Source organism: Penicillium alfredii (genome assembly GCF_028826965.1).
Source record: "Penicillium alfredii strain IBT 34128 chromosome Unknown utg000004l_segment0_segment0, whole genome shotgun sequence".
In the NCBI taxonomy this organism is placed as follows: Eukaryota; Fungi; Ascomycota; class Eurotiomycetes; order Eurotiales; family Aspergillaceae; genus Penicillium; species Penicillium alfredii.
In genome coordinates, this window is record NW_026622701.1 from 381712 (window position 1) to 403282 (window position 21571).

A 21571-nucleotide genomic window follows, 5' to 3' on the forward strand; every position below is an offset into this window, starting at 1 on the left:
GAGCTTAAGTAGATTATAAGAAGAGCATTGAAAAAGCCTATACATTGATTGTAGCATACCAGTCTACTAGTTCGAATCTCGGTATATTTGATGTCTGTGCTATTGGTGTTACCCAAAGTGCATTCTGCAGGCGTGGTATCACGCATGGAATCATGCGCTTCAGCGCGAACTTGGCAGGAGGCTATGTATATCTCGCCATAAGGGGAAGCTCAATTCAACCTTGGGGCGCTAAGGTGTAAGATGAGATAGAAGAGGATGTATGCGCTATGGTTGCATATAGATGGTTATACAATGACACAAGCAACTCGACTCAAGTACTCATCCGTGTCTCGTCCGGAAATGGTTTCCGAGCCCAGATTCTCTTCCTATAGAGCTGTCAGTTATATCAAGATACCGACGATCATAGATCAGAAGACGAGAAAGAAGAGAAGAGCAAAAACAAACTCACGCTCGCTCATAGATATGAAACCGAGGATTGGCTATCTCACGTCGCACCTTGGCCACATAAACCTGCACCTCCTCATTGGACCAGGGCACCGGATCTCCAAACTTGGTGAGCAGCCACAGGCCATACCCTTCCATGCCGCCCATCCAGTGATGGAAGTTGACGAGGCCGGCCTCCTTCAACTGCCGATCCCGGGGCCAGGGACCAATAGGCCACTTGTAGTCTTTGGTATGCACATCGACGAACCCGGCCTTCTGGATCGACTCGTGGAAAGTGTTCATGATCATCAGTGGACGGCCTGATTTCTCGGCTGCGCGCTCGAACCGCGGGCCCCAGCCTCTCACGATATTATCGGCGGGCAGGCTGTCATCGTCGCATTCGATGTAAGGGCTTAGTTCGAACTGTTCGATCCAGCCGCCGGGGCGGATGTGGCTGGGTGGAGGAGTGTTAGTGGATCCAGCACAATCTCATGTCGAGCATGTTGAGATGGGTTGTGCGCTCACTCGTAGCATTGCTTGTATAGGCGGTCGGTCTCCTCGGGGGTAAACGCTGAATCCAGTATGCGGAGATGGACAAGGTCAAATGGCTCGCGCCATGTCCATTCTTGCAGGATATCATCCACTTCGAGGATACAGTTGGGTGGCATCCAGTTGACCGGAGGGGGGGAACAGATCCACACCATGGACGGTTGCTGTTGGAGTTAGAATCAAGTAGCACAAAGAAAGACTCGGGATAGTTTACCATCGGGGAACCTGTCTGCAACGTCACTGTGTTGGGGTTAGCGATTGCTCAGTCGATGCGGGACACGCAGACAACATACATGGCCCACGTTCCTTTCCCTGTCCCGATATCAAGAATATGCTGCGTCGATTAATACGTGGATGTTACTAGAAACTCGGCAGGCCACGCACCTTGGGCGAGGGTCCGATTGGTGCTTGGAAGAGGGGGTTGCGCTGGTGGGCGTCCATGATCATCGCCACGATATGCCTGGATGGGTCAGTATCAAGACTCGTGGGCATTTCCAGGCCGATCTTACCCTGCTTCGTAGGCTTCGAATTGTTGGTCATCGGAGGGTACACTGGGATGTTCGCATGAGTATCAATGTATCACTGGGCAGAAGAAATGATCACCACCTACTGGTATTCGCTCGAGCGCAATGATTGGTATCTGACGACTGGTGAGTACAAGGCCGATAGTGTAGAGAATAAGAGTGATCTTTTTTTCCCTTTTACCTTCTGCCATTCTCAATCAAGCCTTTATAAATCGAAGATTGGATGGATGTTGTTTCCCTGCTTTGGGTCAGATTCATTCATGCTTGTAAAAGGCGAGCGCATACGATTGCCAGTCATCGAGATCGTAGTCATCGGTTAATAGATGCGGATTGGGATCCTGGTTAGGTTAACGAATGGATCTGGGAGAGTCGCAGAGTACATACGACTGCAATCGGCTTATCCTCCATGGTTTGAGAAGGATGTGCTGTGAGATTTACGGGAGAAAAGAAGATGAAAAGAAAACCAGGGCGATTCTAGCGTGACGAGCCGATCAATAGTCGTTACGTTCTGCGGGGCGAAGGGATAGTTCATGGCGATTAATACGGGCGTAATCGGCACACTCGACTCATGTGTATATTGGATGTACTTCATATGTTTCAAGTACGAACTATTGAATATGATTGAACATCGTATATAGTAGTCGATGTAGTGGACATGGTGGATCTATTCGATCCTATGCATCAACAAAAGTACACTCATTCCATGGCATCCACGGCATATACGGTTCGGCCTCGGGAGGATCCGCGTAATTTTGTCATTTGGCCGTAAGATTGTCTGCCGCTCCTCGTCTCTCTTTCTCAGTCGATCACATCCATCGCCCCCAACAATAGAGTGATCTCAGACAGGAAGTGTCTGAGATTTCGAAAGGAATATCAGATTCCAGAGAACACGTTGCCCTTCATCGCCCTCCCCCCAGACCATGTATGAATCCTATCGTGAGTCTCTCATATCACCTAACTCTCTGCCCTTCGCTAACCCTCCAGGCCCGCATCCCCTCCTCGCCCAGGTCCCATTGACCGTCTCCCCCTTCATCAATCTCCCCACCTCCGTCACTCTCCCCTACACCTACAAATCCGTCTCCTCGGCACTCCCCCCATCAGTCACAGTCGATCCCAACAACCCCGACGCCAAGGCGCGTTATGTGGTCTCTCCGAGCGGCGAGCATGCCGCGCACCCCGATGAGATCCTCACCGCATGCGACTCGCTGGGACATCACTTGAAGAAGACCCGCAACGATGCCGCCGATGCCATCAAGGCCTGGGAAGAATCGATTCGCCAGCGAGATCTGGCAGAGAAGAGACGCGTTGCGCCCGGGTGGCTGGACCGCGATGAGAAACTGCTGCAGCCGACCAGAACATCTGCATCCCCGAGCTCGAAAGCCGAAGCTGAGCAGAGCCTGCTGGATAGCTCTTCAGTCGACCAGGGATCTTCGACGTTGCCGACTATGGTGCCTCGAAATGAGGGAGAAGAACTTGATAGAGCATTTGGTGGGCTGGGTGTGAAATGAGCTGGAGCCTCATCAGGTTTCAACCAAATTTGCCCTATTCTGATCCTTTGTCTCTGCGCTATCGGGATTTAAACCACCTGGACTCTTTACTAGGCTATATACCGGCATCTCAGCAAATGGTTGAGCCCATCCTGCCTGGTGCTGCACAAGTCCAGCGTTCCCACGAGGCTTTTCGCCCGTGGAGAACCAATTAGAGAGATTGGCCGAGCATTCAACCTATCGAAATCAGGTCGAAGTGATGCTCTGTTGTGCATCACTCACCAAAGTCTCCGGGGAGATTCCTAACCCTCTGAGCACGTCGAGGGGATGCCCTCATCATGATCCTAGTAAGGGTGCAAGAGATCACTCGGTCAAAATTATCAGTCTAGATAGCTTGCTGCAATTTAAAATCGAAACCAAAAGCCAAAATAGGCCATGGTTGCGCACCCATTAGATTGCATATAATGTTCCTCTTGGAGTGGTAGCTACCCAACGGCCAATATATATATTACACAACCTTAAGCTGGAACTGAGGTGAAACATATTCTTTAACTACTATAGAGGCCTAAGACAAGAGTAAGAAGTAAAACAATGCTAGTAAAGTTATAGAATAAATCGCGATATTCAAATAGTCCCATGAGCCCAGAACCATCGGCAGAGCTCAACCGACCCGCGGAAAAGCCCCACACCGAAGCTCTACTTTTCAACCACCGCGATCCCACCTCACTCCAGCAACAAAACCAATTCATCGAGCTACCAACCCCAGACAATTACCCAAATACACTAGAATCCCAAGATGGAGGTTCTCAGTACTGCGCCCGAAGAATCCTCTTTCGTGCCCCTCGCAGAGCACCAATCGCGGACCCCGAGCTCGTTCCACACCGGGCCCCCGGTGCTGTACTATCACAGTCAGCGCTGCAAAGTGGTGATTCTCGAGCGCGATCTGGTCGCCACGCACGCCCTGAATGCTCTGCGCGGCGAGGCCGCTTTAGCGAACGGGGCCAATGGCGCATCGTCTGGCGAAGCGCAGGACGAGGACGAGAAGGAGGTCGCCATTGAAGCGGTGGATACGTGGGTGACGTCCGAGTAAGTCTTACAGCTATCATTCTTTCCTCAAATGAGCCTGGATCATGCCATGGCCCGTTTTGACCTCTGTGTAAACACCTGCTCATTCATGTGCAATCTCACAGCAAATTCCTACTATACTCACCCGCCACCTCTGCCGGCATCTCAATCCCCTACCCCTCGATCTGCCTGCACGCCATCCAGCGACTGCGCGTGCCAGGCACCGACACCGAAGTCCAGGGCCTGTACATGCAGATCGCAACACCGACAGCGCCGTCCGCCGACGAAGACGAAGAGCAATGCATCACATTGACCGTCGTGCCGCCGCACGAACCTGGGTCCGTGGGCGGGAGCTCAGCAACAGTGGAAGCAACCACAGCAACCGTCGCCGAGCGCGCAACGCAAGACCTGAGTGACGCGCCCGAGGAAACCCCCACGCAGCTGCTGTACGACGCGGTGTCGGCATGCTCGAATCTGCACCCGGACCCCGTGGAGCCTGGCGACGAAGAATATGAGGACGATGAAGTAGAGGGCGAGGCAGACGGAGAGGACAAGGTGCCCAGACACCGGACGCTCGAGGAGCAGGGAGAGGCGCTGTACCGGCTTGGGCGTGAGGCGCTTGATTCGCGGAATGATTTGCCGCCGCCTGTGGCGGGCAGTTCTGGGTGGATTACCGCTGACAATATGCATGAGTTCTTTGATGAGGAAGGGAACTGGATTGCTGGTGGGGAGCCGCCTTCGCTGCCGCTTGGGCCTGGGGCGGGTACCGTGCGGGCGCGAGAGGAGAATGGGCAGACAGAAGAAAATGGGGAGGGCGAGGATGATGAGACGAAGTGGCGGCGGACGGACTGAGAATGATCATGGTGGTTGAGGTATAAAAGTTGGGCTGGATATGAATCAGAACCAGTTGATCTTCTAGCCAAATGAAAAAAGACATGGAGATTTCTTTTCTTTATCGACTACATATGGACCCCAGGATTGCTTGGAATTCCCATAAGAGATTCATTTCTAATTACGACTACCTACACCCTGGATATCACAAAGAGAAAAGCGCATGATACACGTCAAGGGGAGAGGAAGGGCTCCAAGAAGAAAAGAAAGTAGAAAGTAGAAAAGAACGACAGGGAAGAAAGATAGAAAACAAAGATAGACAGCACTATTCTTTTAAGAACCCATCACCATCGTACAAGCTAACCGGCGTGGTACACCCGATTCCCAGCCCGAGACTCTTGCTAGTCGGCGTGGTCATGCCGAAGCGAGCAGAGACCGGGGTAGGCGGGGCGCGATGGCTGGGCACGCGCGAAGGAAAGGGGTCTGTCGGGGGCAGAGACCGGAATGCGGCGTTCTTGGAGCGCGTGGGCGAGATATCGACGCCAAAAGGTGGGACGCCAGCCAGCTGTGCGGCGGGGGGTTTGGGCGGGGAGCCGCCGCGGTTAGCATCTTCCCAGATCGTGACGCGGTCGCGGACAGTAGACATGCGGGCGCGCCCGTACAGCGACGAGGATCCAAGCCCGGTCTCTGGAGAGTAGCGGGGGTCGTGGGTGCGACGGGGCGAGCCGGCGGCGTCGGTGCGGGTGCGGTACAGCGAGTCGGTGGATTTGCGCCAGTCGCTGCCCTGTGTGCCTGTGATCAACGGAAGACGGCTTGGTGACCCGGCCACGGGGCTGGTGACCAGCTCGTCCATTGGCTTGGAAGACGTGCGCGTCGAGTTGCTGCGCGTGGCTCGTGGCGGCTGCGTGCGCGGGCCCTTGATGCCTGTTCGGCGTGGGCTGGTGCTTGCCGGGGGTTCTCCTGCATCGTTGGTGTCGGAGACGGCGCGTTTTCGTGGAGAGACCACACGGCCGGTGCGCGTTCGGGGGAGGGCGTGTGCGACAGGCTCACGTCGGTGATGGTAGGGGGAAGGGAAGTGAAGATATCCGGCAAGGCATGGCTCTTGTCCATGCTGGAGTGCTCGTCGGTCGAGTTGATAGGCGCATTTTTCCTCTTCTTGGCCGGGCTCTTGTTGCACGCGGTCTGGGGCTCTTCGGCCAGAGGACCCAGCGATCCGGGTGTTGCCTTGGACCGCCGCGAATCGTACTTGTTGCGCTTGGAAGGAGGAAGAGGAGAAGTGGTATTGAGCGGGATGGCAGGCTGGGACTTGGATAGATCATTAATGGCGCTTTCGCGTAGGTCCAGCTCTTCCATCTTGTCAAAGTCCTCCGGCTCCTCTTCGACCGTGGGAGAGAACGGGGGGCCTCCGAACGTCATGGGCGGGTGGATAGAGATGCGCACGCAATTCTGGCGCCGGTGTCCTTTGCGTTGCGAGTTTCCTCCCTTGAGTGCTGAAGGCAATGGTCCCTTAAGGGACAGGCTGGAGCGCTGCATTGGACTCGGTGGCATATAGCTACCCGTGCTTCCTGGTGATCCAATTGGCATCATCGACCCGCTTGAGCGAGGAGACCCGCCGTAGAACGGGTCATTCTCTCGGGGCTCATTGGCGCAGGCTGAGGATCGCTGGAATTGGCTGAAGTGCGGTACAAAGGCCATCTGTGAGTTGGACACCCGCCAGTTGGGTGGATTGGAGTTCTGGTATCCATTCATAGACACTGGAGTCCCGCTTCGCAGAGACGCGTGTCTCGAGGGTGGGTTGGAGGACAGAGACTCGCTGCGCCGCGGCGGAGCGCTGAAGCGATCACTGGAGTTACTTGAATGCCGGACCGTCATGCTGCGACGAGGCGACATGTGGTCTGAGGTCTTCCTGCGGCCTTCAGCAGTCGAAGATGAGCGAATGGGGAAGTTATGCATGGGCGGCATGGACGTGTTGGTGGCGATAAAGCTCCTGCGGCCATCCTTGAACCCGACATCGTTGGCGCTGTATGGAACGAATGTCCCAAAAGACGGGAAAATCGGGGAAGTGATCTCGGTATCGGCAGACCGCGGGCCATTTCGACCATCATCCAGGATTGAGCTGTTGGTGGTGTCCAGACTCATCGAGGACAGCCGGAAGGTCGAAGCATCTCGCGCGTAGCTGAATCGATCCGGGGGCCATGCAGAAGGAGGTGGCGGCGGGATTGAATGCTCAGGCACCGACCCTGCTGTCTGGCTTGTGATACTGGTACCGCGCACGCGCTGCGACGATTCATCAAAGATCCTTGGAGGCGGGTCGAATGCATTTGGGGAATTGTGGTCTTCCACCACCGGGAACATACTGCCCCGGTCCTTTTGGGTTGGCAAGGGCCATGCCGGTGAAACTGGACGCATGCCCACATGGAACCCAGAGTCCTCTCGGTTCATTTCCGGTGTCTGGCTGGGAGTCCGCTCTGCTGGTAGTTCCAGAACCCCTTCCACTGCGGACAGGGGGATGTCGTCTCTCGACATTGATGACTTGGGCGGAGGACTGGAGTGGTGGTGGGGGTCTGCCTCGCTAACGGTGACCAGTGAGCTCAGCCGGCGGTGCTTATGTGAAGACTTGGACAGCCGCTTTGATCGAGACCGGGAAAGGGAATGGCGCAGAGATCGAGCTTTCTCGGTGATAGTAAACGAGTCCGATGAGTGTTTCGGTCGCAGCAGGCTTTCGCGGGATGTTAGCTGGCCCCATTCGCCTGGTTTGCCAAAGGGTAGCTGGCCATGGGCCCTTAGTGCTGCCCCTTCCTCCTTGGATAACTCCGTGAGGGTATCCGCCGGTAGGGTTTGTAGACTGCGGCCAAAGTTGCCCTGTCGGATGTTGAGCAACGCCAGTGCATGGCGCTCCTTGCGCACTCTAACCCAGACGACAATTCCAACCACTGAAAAAGCTATGAAGATGGCCGCACCAGAGGCGGCAATGGCGACGACGCCGCTCAACCCCAGCATGGTCGCCTTGCTGGCGTGCGACTGGGGGGTTGGTTTCGACTCCGAGCGCGCGTCGTTCGCAGACAGGACCCTTCAAACTCTCATCCGTAGCAAAATCGTGAATGGTGACTTGTCTGATCGATATCGTGACTTCGCAGAGCTATTTGTTCAGCTCAGCCAAAGGAGTCTGACAAGATGGGGATGGCTCATCCACCAAAAAGACAACAAAGTCTCGCGATGGAGCGAGATTGCACCAGCTGGACCATGCTGGAATTCTCTTCCTGGGGCCCTTTGTTGTTATGGGGGAATTGCTCGGCACTCAAGAATGTAAACTCATCACCATCGGAGGGTGAAGAATGCTGGCGGCCACACTGACCCCCACCCCCTTCCTTGATGGCCCATGTCATATTGGGCAAAGAAAGGTGGTTTGTGAGAGGTCCGTGGGAGATTTTTTAGCTGGTTGGAATGAGAGTCGAATGTTCTGATTGGTATCACATTATCTGATACAGCTATGACCCTGTCGCCCTGGTCAGAGCTGGCTGTGGAGAGTGAGCAGCCTTCTCTCCCAACCTCCCAGACTTGATAAGTCGCCCATAATGGCGCAGGAAAGTCCCCATCCTGAGTATGATGTGATGTTAGCTGGTTAATGCCAGAGGTCCCAAGATAATCGCGGGGGACCAAGCCATGTCGGCTTCGGGCAAATAAGCCACATGCGTCAGGGATGTCCGATTGGACCCCGATAGCGGTGGATATTGGAGTCTCCAAGAGAGCCAGTCGCCGAAGCCAATGCGCTCGGGGCTACTTGCTCGCCCGAATCTCGGGTTGCGGCAGACCGTTTCTCGGTGTTAAGCTGGGGATCTGGGGATAGCCTCCCCATCGGAGTTGATGATAAGTCGGGTATTACCCGGGTGTTAGCAGTTATGATTCTTTGCAAATTTCTGGGTTATCTGACTTCACACGGCTAAATTTGAAGGACGAGTGTTCTTGGGCCCGGACGACAACAGTCCGTCTCAAATGAAGCTCCGGGATCAGGTGACCCGAGTGACAGAAGCCCCACTTCCACTTGAGTCCTCCCATCTCAAGACTCAGACAAGACACAAGACTGAGAGAACTCTTGGCAAATGAGACTATGCAATCGACAGTCAAATATGGCAACGAATCACAATGCAATGGCCGATATGACACACCCATTCCACCCCCCGCCAGGGATATCCTGGGGCACATAGCGTGATATCCACAGCTCGGACAATGAGACAGCCCCCCCCCCCCACTATGGCTCGGATAGTCTTCGTCTTGGTTCCCCGCCAGCGCATCACTGTCCTCCGGTTCTGAGTACCACCTGGGCCCCTCCCGAGATATATTTAAGCGATATTCTGGGCTCTTTTTATCGTGTCTCTCCCCCAACCTTCAATTCTCCTTATCCTCGCCTTCTTTTGATATCTACCAGCATGGCCGCCAACCCGGTTCAGAATGGACTGTTCGTCCACGATAACACTACTGCCCCCGAGCATCCCAGCCTGATGAGCATGTTCTCCCTCAAGGGGAAGACAGCCATCGTGTCGGGTGCCGCTGCTGGTATCGGTCTCCATGTCGCCCAGGGTCTGGCGGAGGCCGGTGCCAACGTAGCGCTGTGGTGGGGCTCCAACTCCAGTTGTATCGAGCGGGCCGCCGAAATTGCCTCCCAGTACGGTGTGCAGGGTACGCTGCGTTTCAGTCAACCATGATTTGAGTAGCTTCAGACTGACATGCTATTATCCTGTCTCAGCCAAGGCGTACCAGGTTGAGATCACCAACGCCAGGACTGTTGAGGATGCCGTCAATGCCGTTGTCAAGGACTTCAACGGTCGTCTGGATGTCTTCATTGCCAACGCTGGTGTCCCCTGGACTCAGGGCCCCATGGTTGATGGCTCTCTGGACCACTACCGCAAGGTTATTGGTATCGATCTCGACGGCACTTTCTATTGCGCCAGGGCGGCTGCCGCACACTGGCGCCGCCAGAAAGAGGAGGGCACCGATGCTAACGGCAACAAGCTGGCCAACTTTAACCATGGCAGCTTTGTGGCCACGGCCTCGATGAGTGGTCACATTGTCAACTTCCCTCAGATGCAGGCCGCGTACAACGCCTCCAAGTCTGCTGTCATCCACCTCTGTAGGTTGCTTTCCATATGGGATTAGAGTCTTTCGCTAACATTTTCTTAGGTAAATCCCTCTCTGTCGAATGGGTCCGCTTCGCCCGTGCCAACACCGTTTCCCCGGGGTACATTGCCACGGAGATTTCCAACTTTGTCCCCGAGGAGACCAAGAACATTTGGCGCGACAAGATCCCCATGGGTCGTGAGGGTCTTCCTCAGGAGTTGAAGGGTGCTTACCTCTACCTCGCCTCAGATGCCTCCACCTACACCACCGGTGCCGATATCGTTGTTGACGGTGGCTACTGTGCGCCGTAGATCATATTGAAGAGATTTGATTTTGTTGCAAAAATAAGCGAAAGCGAAACTCACAAGAGGCCGGGCTTGATTTTGGGGTTTCATATGATTCTATACGAGACGATGAACGAATGGATGACCAAAAGTCGGTGGACGACCTCAGCAGCCTACTAATGAGCTTCATGACATAGAAATAGAATGATCATACACAAGAGCACAAAGTATCTGGCTGTAAAATTCTTCGAAACCGTCAAGTCAGAATAAGAGGAGTGTGCGAGGATGTCGAGCTAAGAGCGCCGTACGCAGCCACCGGCAGGGAACCCTGGTCATTCGACCCTGTGCAATAGCTGTGGTGAGCTGTCTCATCTTCAATAGGGTTGTTCGTGCCAATTTCCAGACCGCCTCTGTTTGGGTCAATATAGCCGACTGTGCTCAAGATTCAATAGATCAACTGATCTTTGAAACGAAGGCGTCCTTTAATAGTGAGGAGAGACTGATCGAGAGGGAAAGGCCAGGTAATTCTATTTTTAAGCTTCCTAATATACGATAGGCTTGAATTATACGGGGGGAGGGTTGTCTGAAGACACTAAAAACACTGAAAGTGGACCGAGAAGAATGAAATCCCCAATTAAAACCCTCATTTTAACGAGCATACTTGGGTAAAAGAGCACATGAGACTGTGGGAGATGTCAAAAACGTACGTACGGCCAACGGACTTGTTTGTGCATATACTTCTTACCCTAATGCTACTCCGAGCCCGCGAGGGTAGCCCATTATATGGCTGAATGGTGGCATATAATTATTGGGGATTGCTTGAACTTATCTATGAACTATCCGTGCTTCTTAAGTCGGGACACTGTTTGGGGTACTGGCAATCAAAGGTAGTAGCTACGTAGCTAGAAGTAAACAATAAATTAAGAAACAATAAATTAAGACAGAAAAGAACCTAGAAGAAGGGGGTAGGAACTAGGTCATCTACTGCAGATATCCACGAAATAATCTAAAATAACTCAGTCTGTTTATTAAGAGGATATTTATCAGGCTAACATCGAACTACCCTCCTGATATAAATAGGCACATGTGGTAGATACCCTACTACGTCCCAAACTACTAGGGTGTGGGAACAATCGACAGTTAATCAAGAAACTAAAACACATAACCAAGGCCACTGAGATTAAGCAACATGGCAAATTCCCGAAACTTATTCATGCGTATATATATATACATCGAGACTTCATCCAAGTTGCATATGCCGGCAATTCATCTGACAGCTGTCAGTTCCATCCGTCCCACTCCAGTGCAGGGGTTGAGGTAACACAGCATATATGCAGCGTAGATCTGGGGTACATATAGGGCTCAACTTACAAAAACCACGTTTTAGGGGACGATCATTACAGCAGACCGATAACCACATCGCCATAGATCTGGGCATCCAGATCGAGACGCACGCGGGCATGCAGGTTAAGATGGATCTTGATCTTCAGGCTCTCCTTCTCGTCGGTGCCCGGCGTGACACCCGGCATCTTCATATCGCTGGTCGGAACCAAGCCGCTGACACCGTTGGGAGCGCTGGCACCGCCGGTATTCTTGTCGAGAGCGGGCAGCTCCTCCTCGGGGCGGTTGCCCTTTCGGCCTCCCTGGGGCCGGGTCTCCGTCGCAGGTTGACTAGGTGGTGCGGAGGGAGTGTTAGTAAGGCCCATTTGGGGTGGGGTGGTGGTGATGCGGTGTGGTTTTGGTTTTGGGGCTGGGGGAGGTAGCCTCGGCTTGAGCTTGGGTTTCTTCTGAGCCAGGAAAGTTTTTTGGCAGGTCAGGCCCAGGAACCACGAGACTATGGCCAGTTGGGGGAGTGGGAAGGAGAATTGAAAGAGGTGGAGGAGTGGGAGGGCCAATTGAAGAAATGGTTGTAGTAGATACACAGTAGCTGGGTCGGCCATCGTTTTTACGACTAAGTCGAGGGGGGAGTGTAGTATAATAGAATTCAAAGGAAGGATAGTAGAAAAGATTGAACACAGCAGAAGGGAATACCTGGTTTATTCGACAATAGGAGAGCCATTATGTTTCAATTCCACTGCCAGCTCGTCCGAGGATCTGCACTCCAGCCGTATCCATTCAGCCTGTGCCCCGGTCTACCATGCTTGGCTTGAGCTGAACTGTAGATAGCATGATGTAATTTTATGGGGACTGCGTGGTCCTTACGATGGCTCTTCTCCACCGAGAGGATTAGTTGGTTTTGATGTGTTTTTGTTGTATTATTATTTATGGAGCTGGTGTTATACCTAGCGTAATAGTTCTTCACTCTTTCCCCCAGCACCCAAACACCCGCCAATCTACCCACCTAGGTAGGAATTCCACCTATATCCACGGGTGTTCACAATGGTCCTCGGAGTCGTCATGATGTCAGCCATGCTGCCCACCATGATTGGCCTGAACGAGGCCACTCAGGGCGCGCGCAACCAGGAGGAAGATCGTCGGGATTCGGCGCGCAAGCAGCGCTGCCACTTGCTAGCCACCTGTTCGTTAAACCAAGGTACCTCGGACCAACGCGAACAGGTTCACAATGCTCGGGTATATGTGGGGCAGGATGGGAATGTAAGTTTTTTGTTTTCTTGTTATACAGTGAAAATGACGAGGTTGGGGAAGAAACAAAGCACCTAACTCGTGAGTTTTCTCTCTTCTAGCTTTATATCACCAAATACCCGACGTCTACCATGGCCCCCTTGAACGGCGGCTTCTATACACATCCTGACTTCCCCCCGAACAATACCTCGGGTCTGGTAACAGTCAGTGGTGAGCAGACGCCCACACTGCGGTGGGTATTTCTAGACGCCCACACCCACCAAATGCGATGGGGAGGCCGCCCAGACACTCAGGGCCACATATGTGGGCCCTTTGACTGGACGCGAGATATGCAGTACGTCACGCTCGAGGGGTGGGAAGGGTGGTTAGCTGTACGACTGCCGGATGTTCAAGCGGACCAGGTGGAGAATGGCGGCAGTGAGATTTGGCGGCTGTATTTCGACCGGCGGGACAATGGAGCCGACCTGCCACCAGGAGCGGAGGGACTGGAAATTCGACTTAAACGAGCAATGGCAGAGTCTTGAACGTGTGTCTGTACGATAGTGGAGACCGGGGCCAAAGCCGAGCTCGTGAGCTCAATTCCAAACCAAACCAGCATATGTAGCATGTATCATCTATGCCATATTAGGCCTTAGGAACCCTTTCGGATTTAAGGATGCAATGCGTCAAGTTGCGGAGCGTATCGAGCGAGAGAAACAGTAGTGTATATGGCATAGGAAGGAATAGGCGGGCTTCGCCCTCTCTATTTGCCGAATTCTTAAGTATAAAATTCGGATTCAATCCCCCGGGCGACGACACTTAGCGATATGACAGAACCGCACCGAGCTGAAGAAAATGGCGCCAAAAGTTGCTGGATGAACAGTGGATCGGATCCACAATACGATCCATGTCGATGGCGGAGATTGCCAATACCCACTATTATGCAGCTAGTAATCCTGGTGGTTCAAGGAAGCGCTCCACTACATGCAGCTTGTCAGTTCGGGAAATCGCTGAAAAGTGGGCATTTTTCATACAGTAGATCGAGTCGGGTTCTGGTTCTTCCTGCGCCATTTTACTTTGGTTTTGATTTTTGATGGAAATTGACGCCGAAGACAGACTGAGCTAGGAATCAGAGTCTGGGTCATTGCTATTCAATGAATCCACTTTTTTTCTTGGGCGATACCATTCCTGGACGGGGGTTTTTGCAAGCCGTGGGAATAGGCAGCGACTTTGATGGACACAAATTGACCGGGCTTAATTTGGGCTTACTCGCAAAACCGATAATATACCCTGTGGGAAAAAGTTGTACATGTACAATAGCTACATAGTAAGCATAACACTGGTAGTTCTCCAGGCTAGTTGGCCAGTCAAGACCTTCCCCAATCAAACCCTAAATCACAGCTCCTTGTCTATGCAACCATAGTTGCCACAGCACTGCTTCTCGCCATTCCTCCACACGCAGTTGTTCTGGTCCGAGTGGATATCACAGGGGACTTCCTTCAGCTCAAACGGAACACACATCTGGTCATCGCCATCATAGAATGACAGAGGTGACTGGAGGGTGGGCACAGCAGGGCCAAGTCCCCACTGGAATCCAGCCAGACAGTACTTACCGCACGGCCACTTGCTCAGCGAGAACTGGCCTGCGGTGGTGAAGTCATCCTGGCGATACACATGGCCACTTGTGCTGCAGAACGACAGCCACTTGGTGGCGGGATAGTAGCCGCCCCATTTCCTAGGGCCCGTGTGGAGGTCCCGGATGAAAACTTGGTCGGACGGGTTGACCGGCAGTCCGGGGGTGCAGTGGCCATCCCGGCACAGCTGGAACTTGCCATGCATCTCTGACGCACTATCCGCATGGTATTTGCCGTCACCGTGGTGGCTGAGGTGGTTGGCATTGTCGGACTTGAAGGTGTAGCACTTGCCTGATTGAGCGAATTTCTGTTAGCAAGAACTGAAGGAACAAAGAGAAAAAGAAAAGCAATCAGAAGGTTCACCACTCACCGGTCTGGAGACCAGAAGCACAATCCACCGGAGCCGGGGCCTTCTTCACTTGACAAGACCCATCGTATGCCTCGACCGTGTTGGGCGGGCAGGCGCATTCGCCGTTGACCAATTTCTTCCCATTTTGGCAGACCTTCTCACAGAAGCTGCCGTTGAAGGTCTGTCCAGCCGGGCAGCACTTGTATCCCACGCCGCGGGAGCCGACAACATCGTGGCCCTCGGGACAGCAGTGGAACTCGGTGTCAACGCTGCCACGGAGCTGCTGGTATACACCGCAGCAGGCGAAATGCCGCTGGTTGGGGGTCAGAGCGGGCCTTTGGCCATCGTAGCATCTGCGGATCACCTCATCACAGGGATAGTTCTGTGAGTGGTCGCAGCCGGGGTCTGTCCAGCGGATCTCATTGTTGGAAATCCTAGCTCCTGGGGGGATCTCCCGGGTAGGTACTCCGGGGTCTTGAGCCAGGGCTGTCTGGACAAGGAGGGCCAAGTAGTAAAGATGGAAGCTCTTCATGGTGGGGTTTCTGGCGCTGTGAATGAGGAGAAATGAACAATATTGGGGAAGGGAGTGCACAGGGCGGATGGGAAGATGGGTTGCTCCTTAATTTGAATCTGCCTTATATGCACCTGATAGTCTTGCATCTGCTTCTCATTTTCCCCCGATCCCAACCACCTCCCCTTCGGGGCATAGTGACGAACGACCGACATAACTCGAACCCACTCGAACCACGAAAGGTAGCGGTGGAACCACAGCTCCAGGATCATGCCGGCTCAGCTCTTGGGAAAATCCTGGATGTGGAGATGAGAAGGAAATGCCTCATCGTCTCCTCATGTCCCGACGATCTGGTCTGTGCCAGTCTTCGCCGACGATCTCCAGGCACCTGTTCGACGTCAGGATTTGCGCCCGATAGCCGATCTTGCCGAGTGGCCTCTGGGCCATTTTCATCATTGAGCCAATTGACTAGAAAGCTAGCAACATTGGGGCCTCGTGGGATCCTGCAACCCACCCATGTTGGGCCTCATCTTATGTCGATCCACAGAGCCGAACAGATGATCTCTTGGCATCGTGGCCTTGAAATCTTCTTCCAAGCAGAAATACTAGTTCGCGGGGATGTGGAGATGCCAAATATTGGGATTTATGGAACGGGGACGGCTGGTGCCAACCCACCCGTCTCCACAGTATATCGTCGCAGTCGGTAAACAATGAAGTGCATCTTCCCATGAGGTTCTTCTTTGCTAGTCCGGTGGATCGGCCTGGCGGAGATGTCAACTCCACTGGTTTTACTCGCGTAAGAGGAATGGGGCAGTTCCTTACAGGAGTTCCCTCGGCATGTCTTTTAGCGTGGCAGCCGGTTTACCGGGGTTGTTTAGGGTTAGGATCGTCCAGGAACACCGCGTTCCTACAACGATGAAAGATACTCTTTGCTCCAAGAGCTTTATGCTTAATATGGTGTTTAATTAGCATTCAATTCATAAGAAGCGTGCAACTTCTTTCTTTTCTACTCTTGTATGAACCAACTAAGATGCGTAGCAAGTCAAAGTACTCTTGTCCAGGAAAATCTCGGTATCTCCAGACAAGGAACCACTACCGGTCCACTGATTCAGATAGCTGAAGCAATAATCCGTCGGAGCTGCCGCTCGCTCCACACTCAAGCGTCATCGGCGGTTTTCTCAGCTGCAGATGGATTGCGGCGCTGATGTCTCCCACGAACCCAGTTCGCCACTTGTTCTCTCGTCCTTTGTGATTGGCGTGAAGATTCTGCTCTGGGGATCCAAATACATCAGTCCTGTAATAGCAATAAGATCAGCACTCGGAGCAGTCTGATCCCGGAGCTCGGGAGATGCTAGTTCTCGATACCCACCTCAGGAAAGGGCTCGTGCCAACCCAAGCATGATGAAAAGTCCCAAGTTTTTGGCCCACCCCATATCCCACTACCACTTGGGATGGTTTAAAAAGATCTGCTTCTTTCTCGGGGAAAGCCATTTCCTTCAAACCATCTGGTTACTGTTTTTCTCCCTCTTGTCTGCACCCCAGTCCCTCACTGGCTAGACAATGACTCGATTCTCCCTTCTTGCTCTCGGAGTCTCACTCCTGGCAACCGGGACGCTCGGTGACTGCGGATCCCAGCAGCCATGCCAGGGTCAGGGCCAGGGCCAGGGCCAGGGAAGTGGCTGTCCTCCCAATGCCGCGTACCTGATCGATCCTCGGGTCAACCGTGGTGGATGCTGCCCGCCTGCCGGCCACAAGTACTTCTGGGATGACAAGTCCCAGACTGGCAGCTGCTGCCCGGACACTACTGTTGGATTCGATGGCTATATGTGCCAGAACCCTCAGTACCCGCCTCAGCAGGACTGTGGCGGCTGCGGTGGCCAAGGGCCGAACCCTAACTACAACAATGTCAACACGAACACAAACACCAACACAAACCAGAACTGGAACCAAGGCCCCGGCAGTCCCCCAGGCGGCCCTCCTGGTGGTCCCCCTGGCGGTGCCCCCGGTGCTCCCCCTGGCGGTACCCCCGGTGCTCCCGGCGGCCCTCCTAGCCCTGGTGGTCCTAGCCCTGGTCAAGGGCAATACCCCCCCAACTACAACACAAACACCAACACCAACACAAACCAGAATTGGAACCAAGGTCCTGGTGGTCCCCCCGGTGATCCCCCTGGCGGTCCTCCCGGCGGTGCTCCTGGTGGTCCTCCTGGCGCTGGCCAAGGACAGTACCCTAACTACCCTAACGGCAACACCAACACCAACACCAACACCAACCAGAACTGGAATCAAGGACCTGGAGGCCCTGGTGTTCTTAACCCCGGTGGTCCTCCTGGCACTGGCCAGGGCCAGTACCCCAACTACCCTAATGGCAACACGAACAACAACCAGAACACCAACACCAACCAGAACTGGAACCAAGGTCCTGGTGGTCCTCCTGGTGGTGCCCCTGGTGCCCCTGGTGCCCCCGGCACTGGCAATTGCGTCAACCTGTGCAACGGATCCAAGGGTAACGGCACCGGCGGCGCCTGCGACCCCAGCCAGCTGTCCAACGGCTGCACGGAGCGCATCTGCCCTGACCCCAACGGCGACAAGATCGGTCTCGAGTTCGGCTCCTGCTACCGACTCAAGAACCCGCAGGGCAAGGCCCTCAACAAGCGCGACCACGGCATGCAGGACTACGTCTGGGGCGGCTACTACGCGGACATCTACCAGTTCCGTATCTGCCGCACGACTGACGACTGCTCCAAGGGCGAGGAGATCTCCATCAACACTCCGTTCGTCATCAACGACCAGATGGGCCGCACTAGCAAGAGCAGCCCCGACACCCTCTTCTGGATCATCGAGCTTCCGTTATGGCACTTTGGTACTCTGGAGGTTGCTAGCCAGGCTATCAAGTTCACTGCCCGCCCTTGGGTTGGCGACACCTGTGGTGTGTGCTTGATGGGTGAGGGCCGTGGTCTCGGACCCGTCTGCCCTGGTGACAACCCCGGCATTGGGTTCAAGGAGAATCCCCGCTACTGTATCCCGATGATTATTGAGAAGGTTCCCTGCCTTCAGGGCGATGGCAACCTTGAGAAGGCTCCCCAGGGTGCGCCCCAAGGTGTTCAGGGTGCTCCTCAGGGTACGGGTGGCCGTGATGAGCTGTAAAAGAGCAGAAGAGAGATTGATGGTTATATGGATTGTCACTAAATTGAATTAAGACGGTGCTTTTGCCTAATGCACTACAGGCAAGTCACCAACTGTAGCCATCTTCGCTATACTTCAGAGTGTAACTATTGTACGTTAACTCTTATCCGCAATGAAAATTTCAGGAAGCACGGTATGTGCAATGAGCCTTCGTCACTTAATTGGTAGGAAGGCTAAGCACCATGAGAGACCCATGTTTAGTTGTATATCTCGTCGGGCGCGGCATTTTCGGTCCAAGAAGCAGCACGTCAATAGCCTATAGGTATTCACGATATCCCACTTTTTATACTTTTCACATCCCAGATAGACCCAGATAGATATGGAAAGGATATTCACAAGCACGAGATATAAGTTGGGCCCTTCCTCCAGTGTGATCCAGTGTGATCCAGCACTTTATACCTTCTGTGTTTCAGTACCCATCCACCCACCATGTCCTTCATCGGCGCCATCCTCGCCAAAGCTGTCGCTGGAGTAACCTATCTCTTTGTGTTGCCAGGTCTGCGCGCCTGCCACGATGACACCGAGCAAGTTCCCTCGCGAGACCCCGGACGCACCATCAAAGTCCACATCTACCGCTCCTCCACACCATCCAAGTCCTCCCCGGTCCTCATCAACTTCCACGGCAGCGGGTTTTTAATTCCCCTGCATGGCAGCGACGGCGACTGGTGTCGCAAAGTCAGCCGCAAGACCAACTACACCGTGCTGGACGTGCAATACCGCCTCACGCCCGACCACCCCTATCCTGCAGCACCTGATGACGCCGAAGACGTCGTGCTGTGGGTGCAACAGCAGCAGCGCGAGGGCCTGCAATTCGGTGATGGGCGTATCGCGCTCTCTGGGTTCAGCGCAGGCGGCAATCTCGCGCTGGGGGCTGCGCCGCGGTTCCCACGCGAGACCTTCCACGCCATCCTGGCTTTCTACCCGTGGCTGGATCTGGACAAGAACCCCTGGCTGAAGATCGCCCCGAATCCGCTCTCAGTGCCTCTGCCGGCCTTCCTTCTTGACTTGTGTCGGATCGTCTATGTGCCCGCTAACGTGAGCCGGAAGGACCCGCGCATCTCGCCGGTGTTTGCGCCTGTGGACAACTTCCCTGATCGTGTTCTGGTTGTCACTGCCTCGTGTGATACTCTGGCTTGGGAGGGCGAGAAGATGGTAAAGCGCATTAATCAAGATCCTAATCGTAGACGCAGCGCCGAGTCTCAGCGCATGGGCTGGTTCTGTGGTCATGGATGGGATAAGTATTCCCTGTGGGGTACGCTGTGGTGGTGGGCGAAGGAGAAAGCGTATGGAAGGGCGATTGCTATGCTATCGAATTGATTTTGGGACATTAGGGTCTGAAGGGGGGGGCTGCAAGTTAACACATGGTGATCATGGTGGTTTATACTAGCTAGGGCATTTTGTGTTGAAGGGTTCATGATGAGCATCCAGCAACAATATTTGTTGTTTGGTGGGAGCTTCTTATGCTCGGTGCAATGATTTCTGTACATGTCGCCATATTAGTTCAGTCGTTATATCTTTCTGGCCTTTCTCTACGTGCCGGCAACGATTTGATGAGGGTACTCAGAGTCAAGGTCATTGAATTTCAGTCATTACAAAGAGCGGACTAAAGTAATCAAATCTCCCAACTAGCAGCCATTCCAAAATGAAACAGGCACATGCGGTGAATTTTCGAATCCAAGGATTATTTTATTCGAAGTGGTATTCTCACTCAAGTACAATATTGTTCTGTCGTCCCGTCAGTAGAAGTACAGCCAAGGAAAGATAATCAGCCCTGTCCGGGTAAAGGCATACATCAGGCTGCATGTATTCTACATGTCGGGCTCCATCCCTCCCTGCCAGCGCTGCACCGCCCACTCAACCATACAATCGAGCCATGCGCTGGGCCCGCGTCCCTCTTGGATGCGGTGCTGTAGCTCTTGCTCCCACGCCGGTAGCAGCAGCGATTGAGAACTCAGTGCTGAGTATTGGTGTTCTGGTGAATTTGTGGACAGTTGCGATGCCGATGATGGATCAGAGGCCGGTGATGCCGTTTGGTGGTTCTGGAGGTCCTCGCTGTACTGGAGAGCTGTGTATCCATGATGCGTGCCCCGGTCGGTGTGCATATCATCTTCAACATCCGTCCCCGGCTCTTCTGCAGGATCCGACATTGACCAAAAGAGAGACACCTCCGAGCTTGGGTCCGTTGAGGACGATTCTGTCGTTGAAGTATCACTGCTCGAGCAATGGAATTCGGGCATTTCTAACTCGTCGTCATGGACCTCGAAGGCACCCACGATATTGGATGGGCCTGCGACTTTCTGTCTAGCGTCGCCTGGGTGTTGGTTGCGTCTGTGCCGTCTAAGGATCATGAATCTTCCTCGACGCCAGAGACGGAGAGTGGAGCGGAGGCATTTTTGGAGGTATTTCCAGAATGATTGGTGATAGAGACAGACGATGAAGGCAAATGAGACCAGTAGGCAAATCATCGGGAAGAGGAGCGAGGCCTGTGCCATGGAGCTGGCGATTAGCTCTGGCAGGGCTGAGAGATAGTAACTAAGCTGACTGGATAACTCAAGATGCAAGCACAGACGCGAGCAAAAGCCGAGGTGGTCAGGTGGTCAGCAGGTACAGTGTTCTCGGGCGAAGCTGGACTTGAATCGACACTTTGCGAGAAGACGAAGTGGGGGTTTTTCCAGTGATGCTCGGTCGCTCTCTTCGTTTAGTGCCATTCGATGAGATACCACCAATCGAGACCGGTATTGATATTAGAGATGTCTTGTTTCTTCTATTGAACTTTGTCTTTAGAAGTCTGAATCGAAGAACCGTTGTATTTTAGCATTTAGCTCATCTAGGCAGCTGTACTGGATTAGTACTTCGTAGAATCTATACAGGACTTGAGAATATTATTTTGAATAGGCGAAAACCAGTAGGAAAGAGGTGACGACAGATGGACACGAATGTTCCCCGATGATCGCCAACCCAAACCACGTTGAGCGTCTACTGATCGAGTCACGCTCCCTAACAATGCAGATGACAACCCTAAGAATCTCTTGATGCCTCGCAAATGTCAGTTGA

General features: G+C 53.6%; 11 protein-coding genes across 11 annotated transcripts; 6 read left to right on the forward strand and 5 right to left on the reverse strand.

Annotated features, from left to right (window-relative positions):
• Positions 1-310: 310 nt before the first annotated feature.
• Positions 311-1904, reverse strand: NUU61_001779 (class I SAM-dependent methyltransferase; the record flags this gene model as incomplete). The annotated part of the gene is made up of 11 exons (XM_056652361.1): positions 311-365; positions 449-877; positions 949-1136; positions 1187-1212; positions 1266-1284; positions 1357-1432; positions 1482-1523; positions 1583-1612; positions 1678-1734; positions 1782-1834; positions 1881-1904. The coding sequence occupies 11 exons, from the start codon at positions 1902-1904 to the stop codon at positions 311-313; spliced, it is 999 nt and encodes a 332-aa protein (XP_056513428.1).
• A 512-nt stretch (positions 1905-2416) lies between these two features.
• NUU61_001780 (uncharacterized protein) lies at positions 2417-3004 on the forward strand (the record flags this gene model as incomplete). Its single annotated transcript, XM_056652362.1, has 2 exons — positions 2417-2432; positions 2481-3004. 2 exons carry the CDS (start codon positions 2417-2419, stop codon positions 3002-3004), a joined length of 540 nt encoding a protein of 179 aa, XP_056513429.1.
• Positions 3005-3779: 775 nt separating this feature from the next.
• On the forward strand, positions 3780-4900 carry NUU61_001781 (Voldacs domain-containing protein; the record flags this gene model as incomplete). The annotated part of the gene is made up of 2 exons (XM_056652363.1): positions 3780-4069; positions 4174-4900. The coding sequence occupies 2 exons, from the start codon at positions 3780-3782 to the stop codon at positions 4898-4900; spliced, it is 1017 nt and encodes a 338-aa protein (XP_056513430.1).
• A 304-nt stretch (positions 4901-5204) lies between these two features.
• NUU61_001782 (uncharacterized protein) lies at positions 5205-7879 on the reverse strand (the record flags this gene model as incomplete). The annotated part of the gene is made up of 2 exons (XM_056652364.1): positions 5205-5817; positions 5862-7879. The coding sequence occupies 2 exons, from the start codon at positions 7877-7879 to the stop codon at positions 5205-5207; spliced, it is 2631 nt and encodes an 876-aa protein (XP_056513431.1).
• A 1427-nt stretch (positions 7880-9306) lies between these two features.
• Positions 9307-10305, forward strand: NUU61_001783 (putative carbonyl reductase; the record flags this gene model as incomplete). The annotated part of the gene is made up of 3 exons (XM_056652365.1): positions 9307-9556; positions 9624-10007; positions 10058-10305. The coding sequence occupies 3 exons, from the start codon at positions 9307-9309 to the stop codon at positions 10303-10305; spliced, it is 882 nt and encodes a 293-aa protein (XP_056513432.1).
• Positions 10306-11675: 1370 nt separating this feature from the next.
• Positions 11676-11984, reverse strand: NUU61_001784 (uncharacterized protein; the record flags this gene model as incomplete). Its single annotated transcript, XM_056652366.1, has 1 exon — positions 11676-11984. One exon carries the CDS (start codon positions 11982-11984, stop codon positions 11676-11678), a length of 309 nt encoding a protein of 102 aa, XP_056513433.1.
• Positions 11985-12657: 673 nt separating this feature from the next.
• NUU61_001785 (uncharacterized protein) lies at positions 12658-13385 on the forward strand (the record flags this gene model as incomplete). The annotated part of the gene is made up of 2 exons (XM_056652367.1): positions 12658-12873; positions 12963-13385. The coding sequence occupies 2 exons, from the start codon at positions 12658-12660 to the stop codon at positions 13383-13385; spliced, it is 639 nt and encodes a 212-aa protein (XP_056513434.1).
• An 850-nt stretch (positions 13386-14235) lies between these two features.
• Positions 14236-15355, reverse strand: NUU61_001786 (uncharacterized protein; the record flags this gene model as incomplete). The annotated part of the gene is made up of 2 exons (XM_056652368.1): positions 14236-14765; positions 14845-15355. The coding sequence occupies 2 exons, from the start codon at positions 15353-15355 to the stop codon at positions 14236-14238; spliced, it is 1041 nt and encodes a 346-aa protein (XP_056513435.1).
• Positions 15356-16894: 1539 nt separating this feature from the next.
• Positions 16895-18478, forward strand: NUU61_001787 (uncharacterized protein; the record flags this gene model as incomplete). Its single annotated transcript, XM_056652369.1, has 1 exon — positions 16895-18478. One exon carries the CDS (start codon positions 16895-16897, stop codon positions 18476-18478), a length of 1584 nt encoding a protein of 527 aa, XP_056513436.1.
• A 468-nt stretch (positions 18479-18946) lies between these two features.
• On the forward strand, positions 18947-19834 carry NUU61_001788 (uncharacterized protein; the record flags this gene model as incomplete). The annotated part of the gene is made up of 1 exon (XM_056652370.1): positions 18947-19834. One exon carries the CDS (start codon positions 18947-18949, stop codon positions 19832-19834), a length of 888 nt encoding a protein of 295 aa, XP_056513437.1.
• Positions 19835-20325: 491 nt separating this feature from the next.
• On the reverse strand, positions 20326-21009 carry NUU61_001789 (uncharacterized protein; the record flags this gene model as incomplete). The annotated part of the gene is made up of 1 exon (XM_056652371.1): positions 20326-21009. One exon carries the CDS (start codon positions 21007-21009, stop codon positions 20326-20328), a length of 684 nt encoding a protein of 227 aa, XP_056513438.1.
• Between the last annotated feature and the right edge of the window lie 562 nt (positions 21010-21571).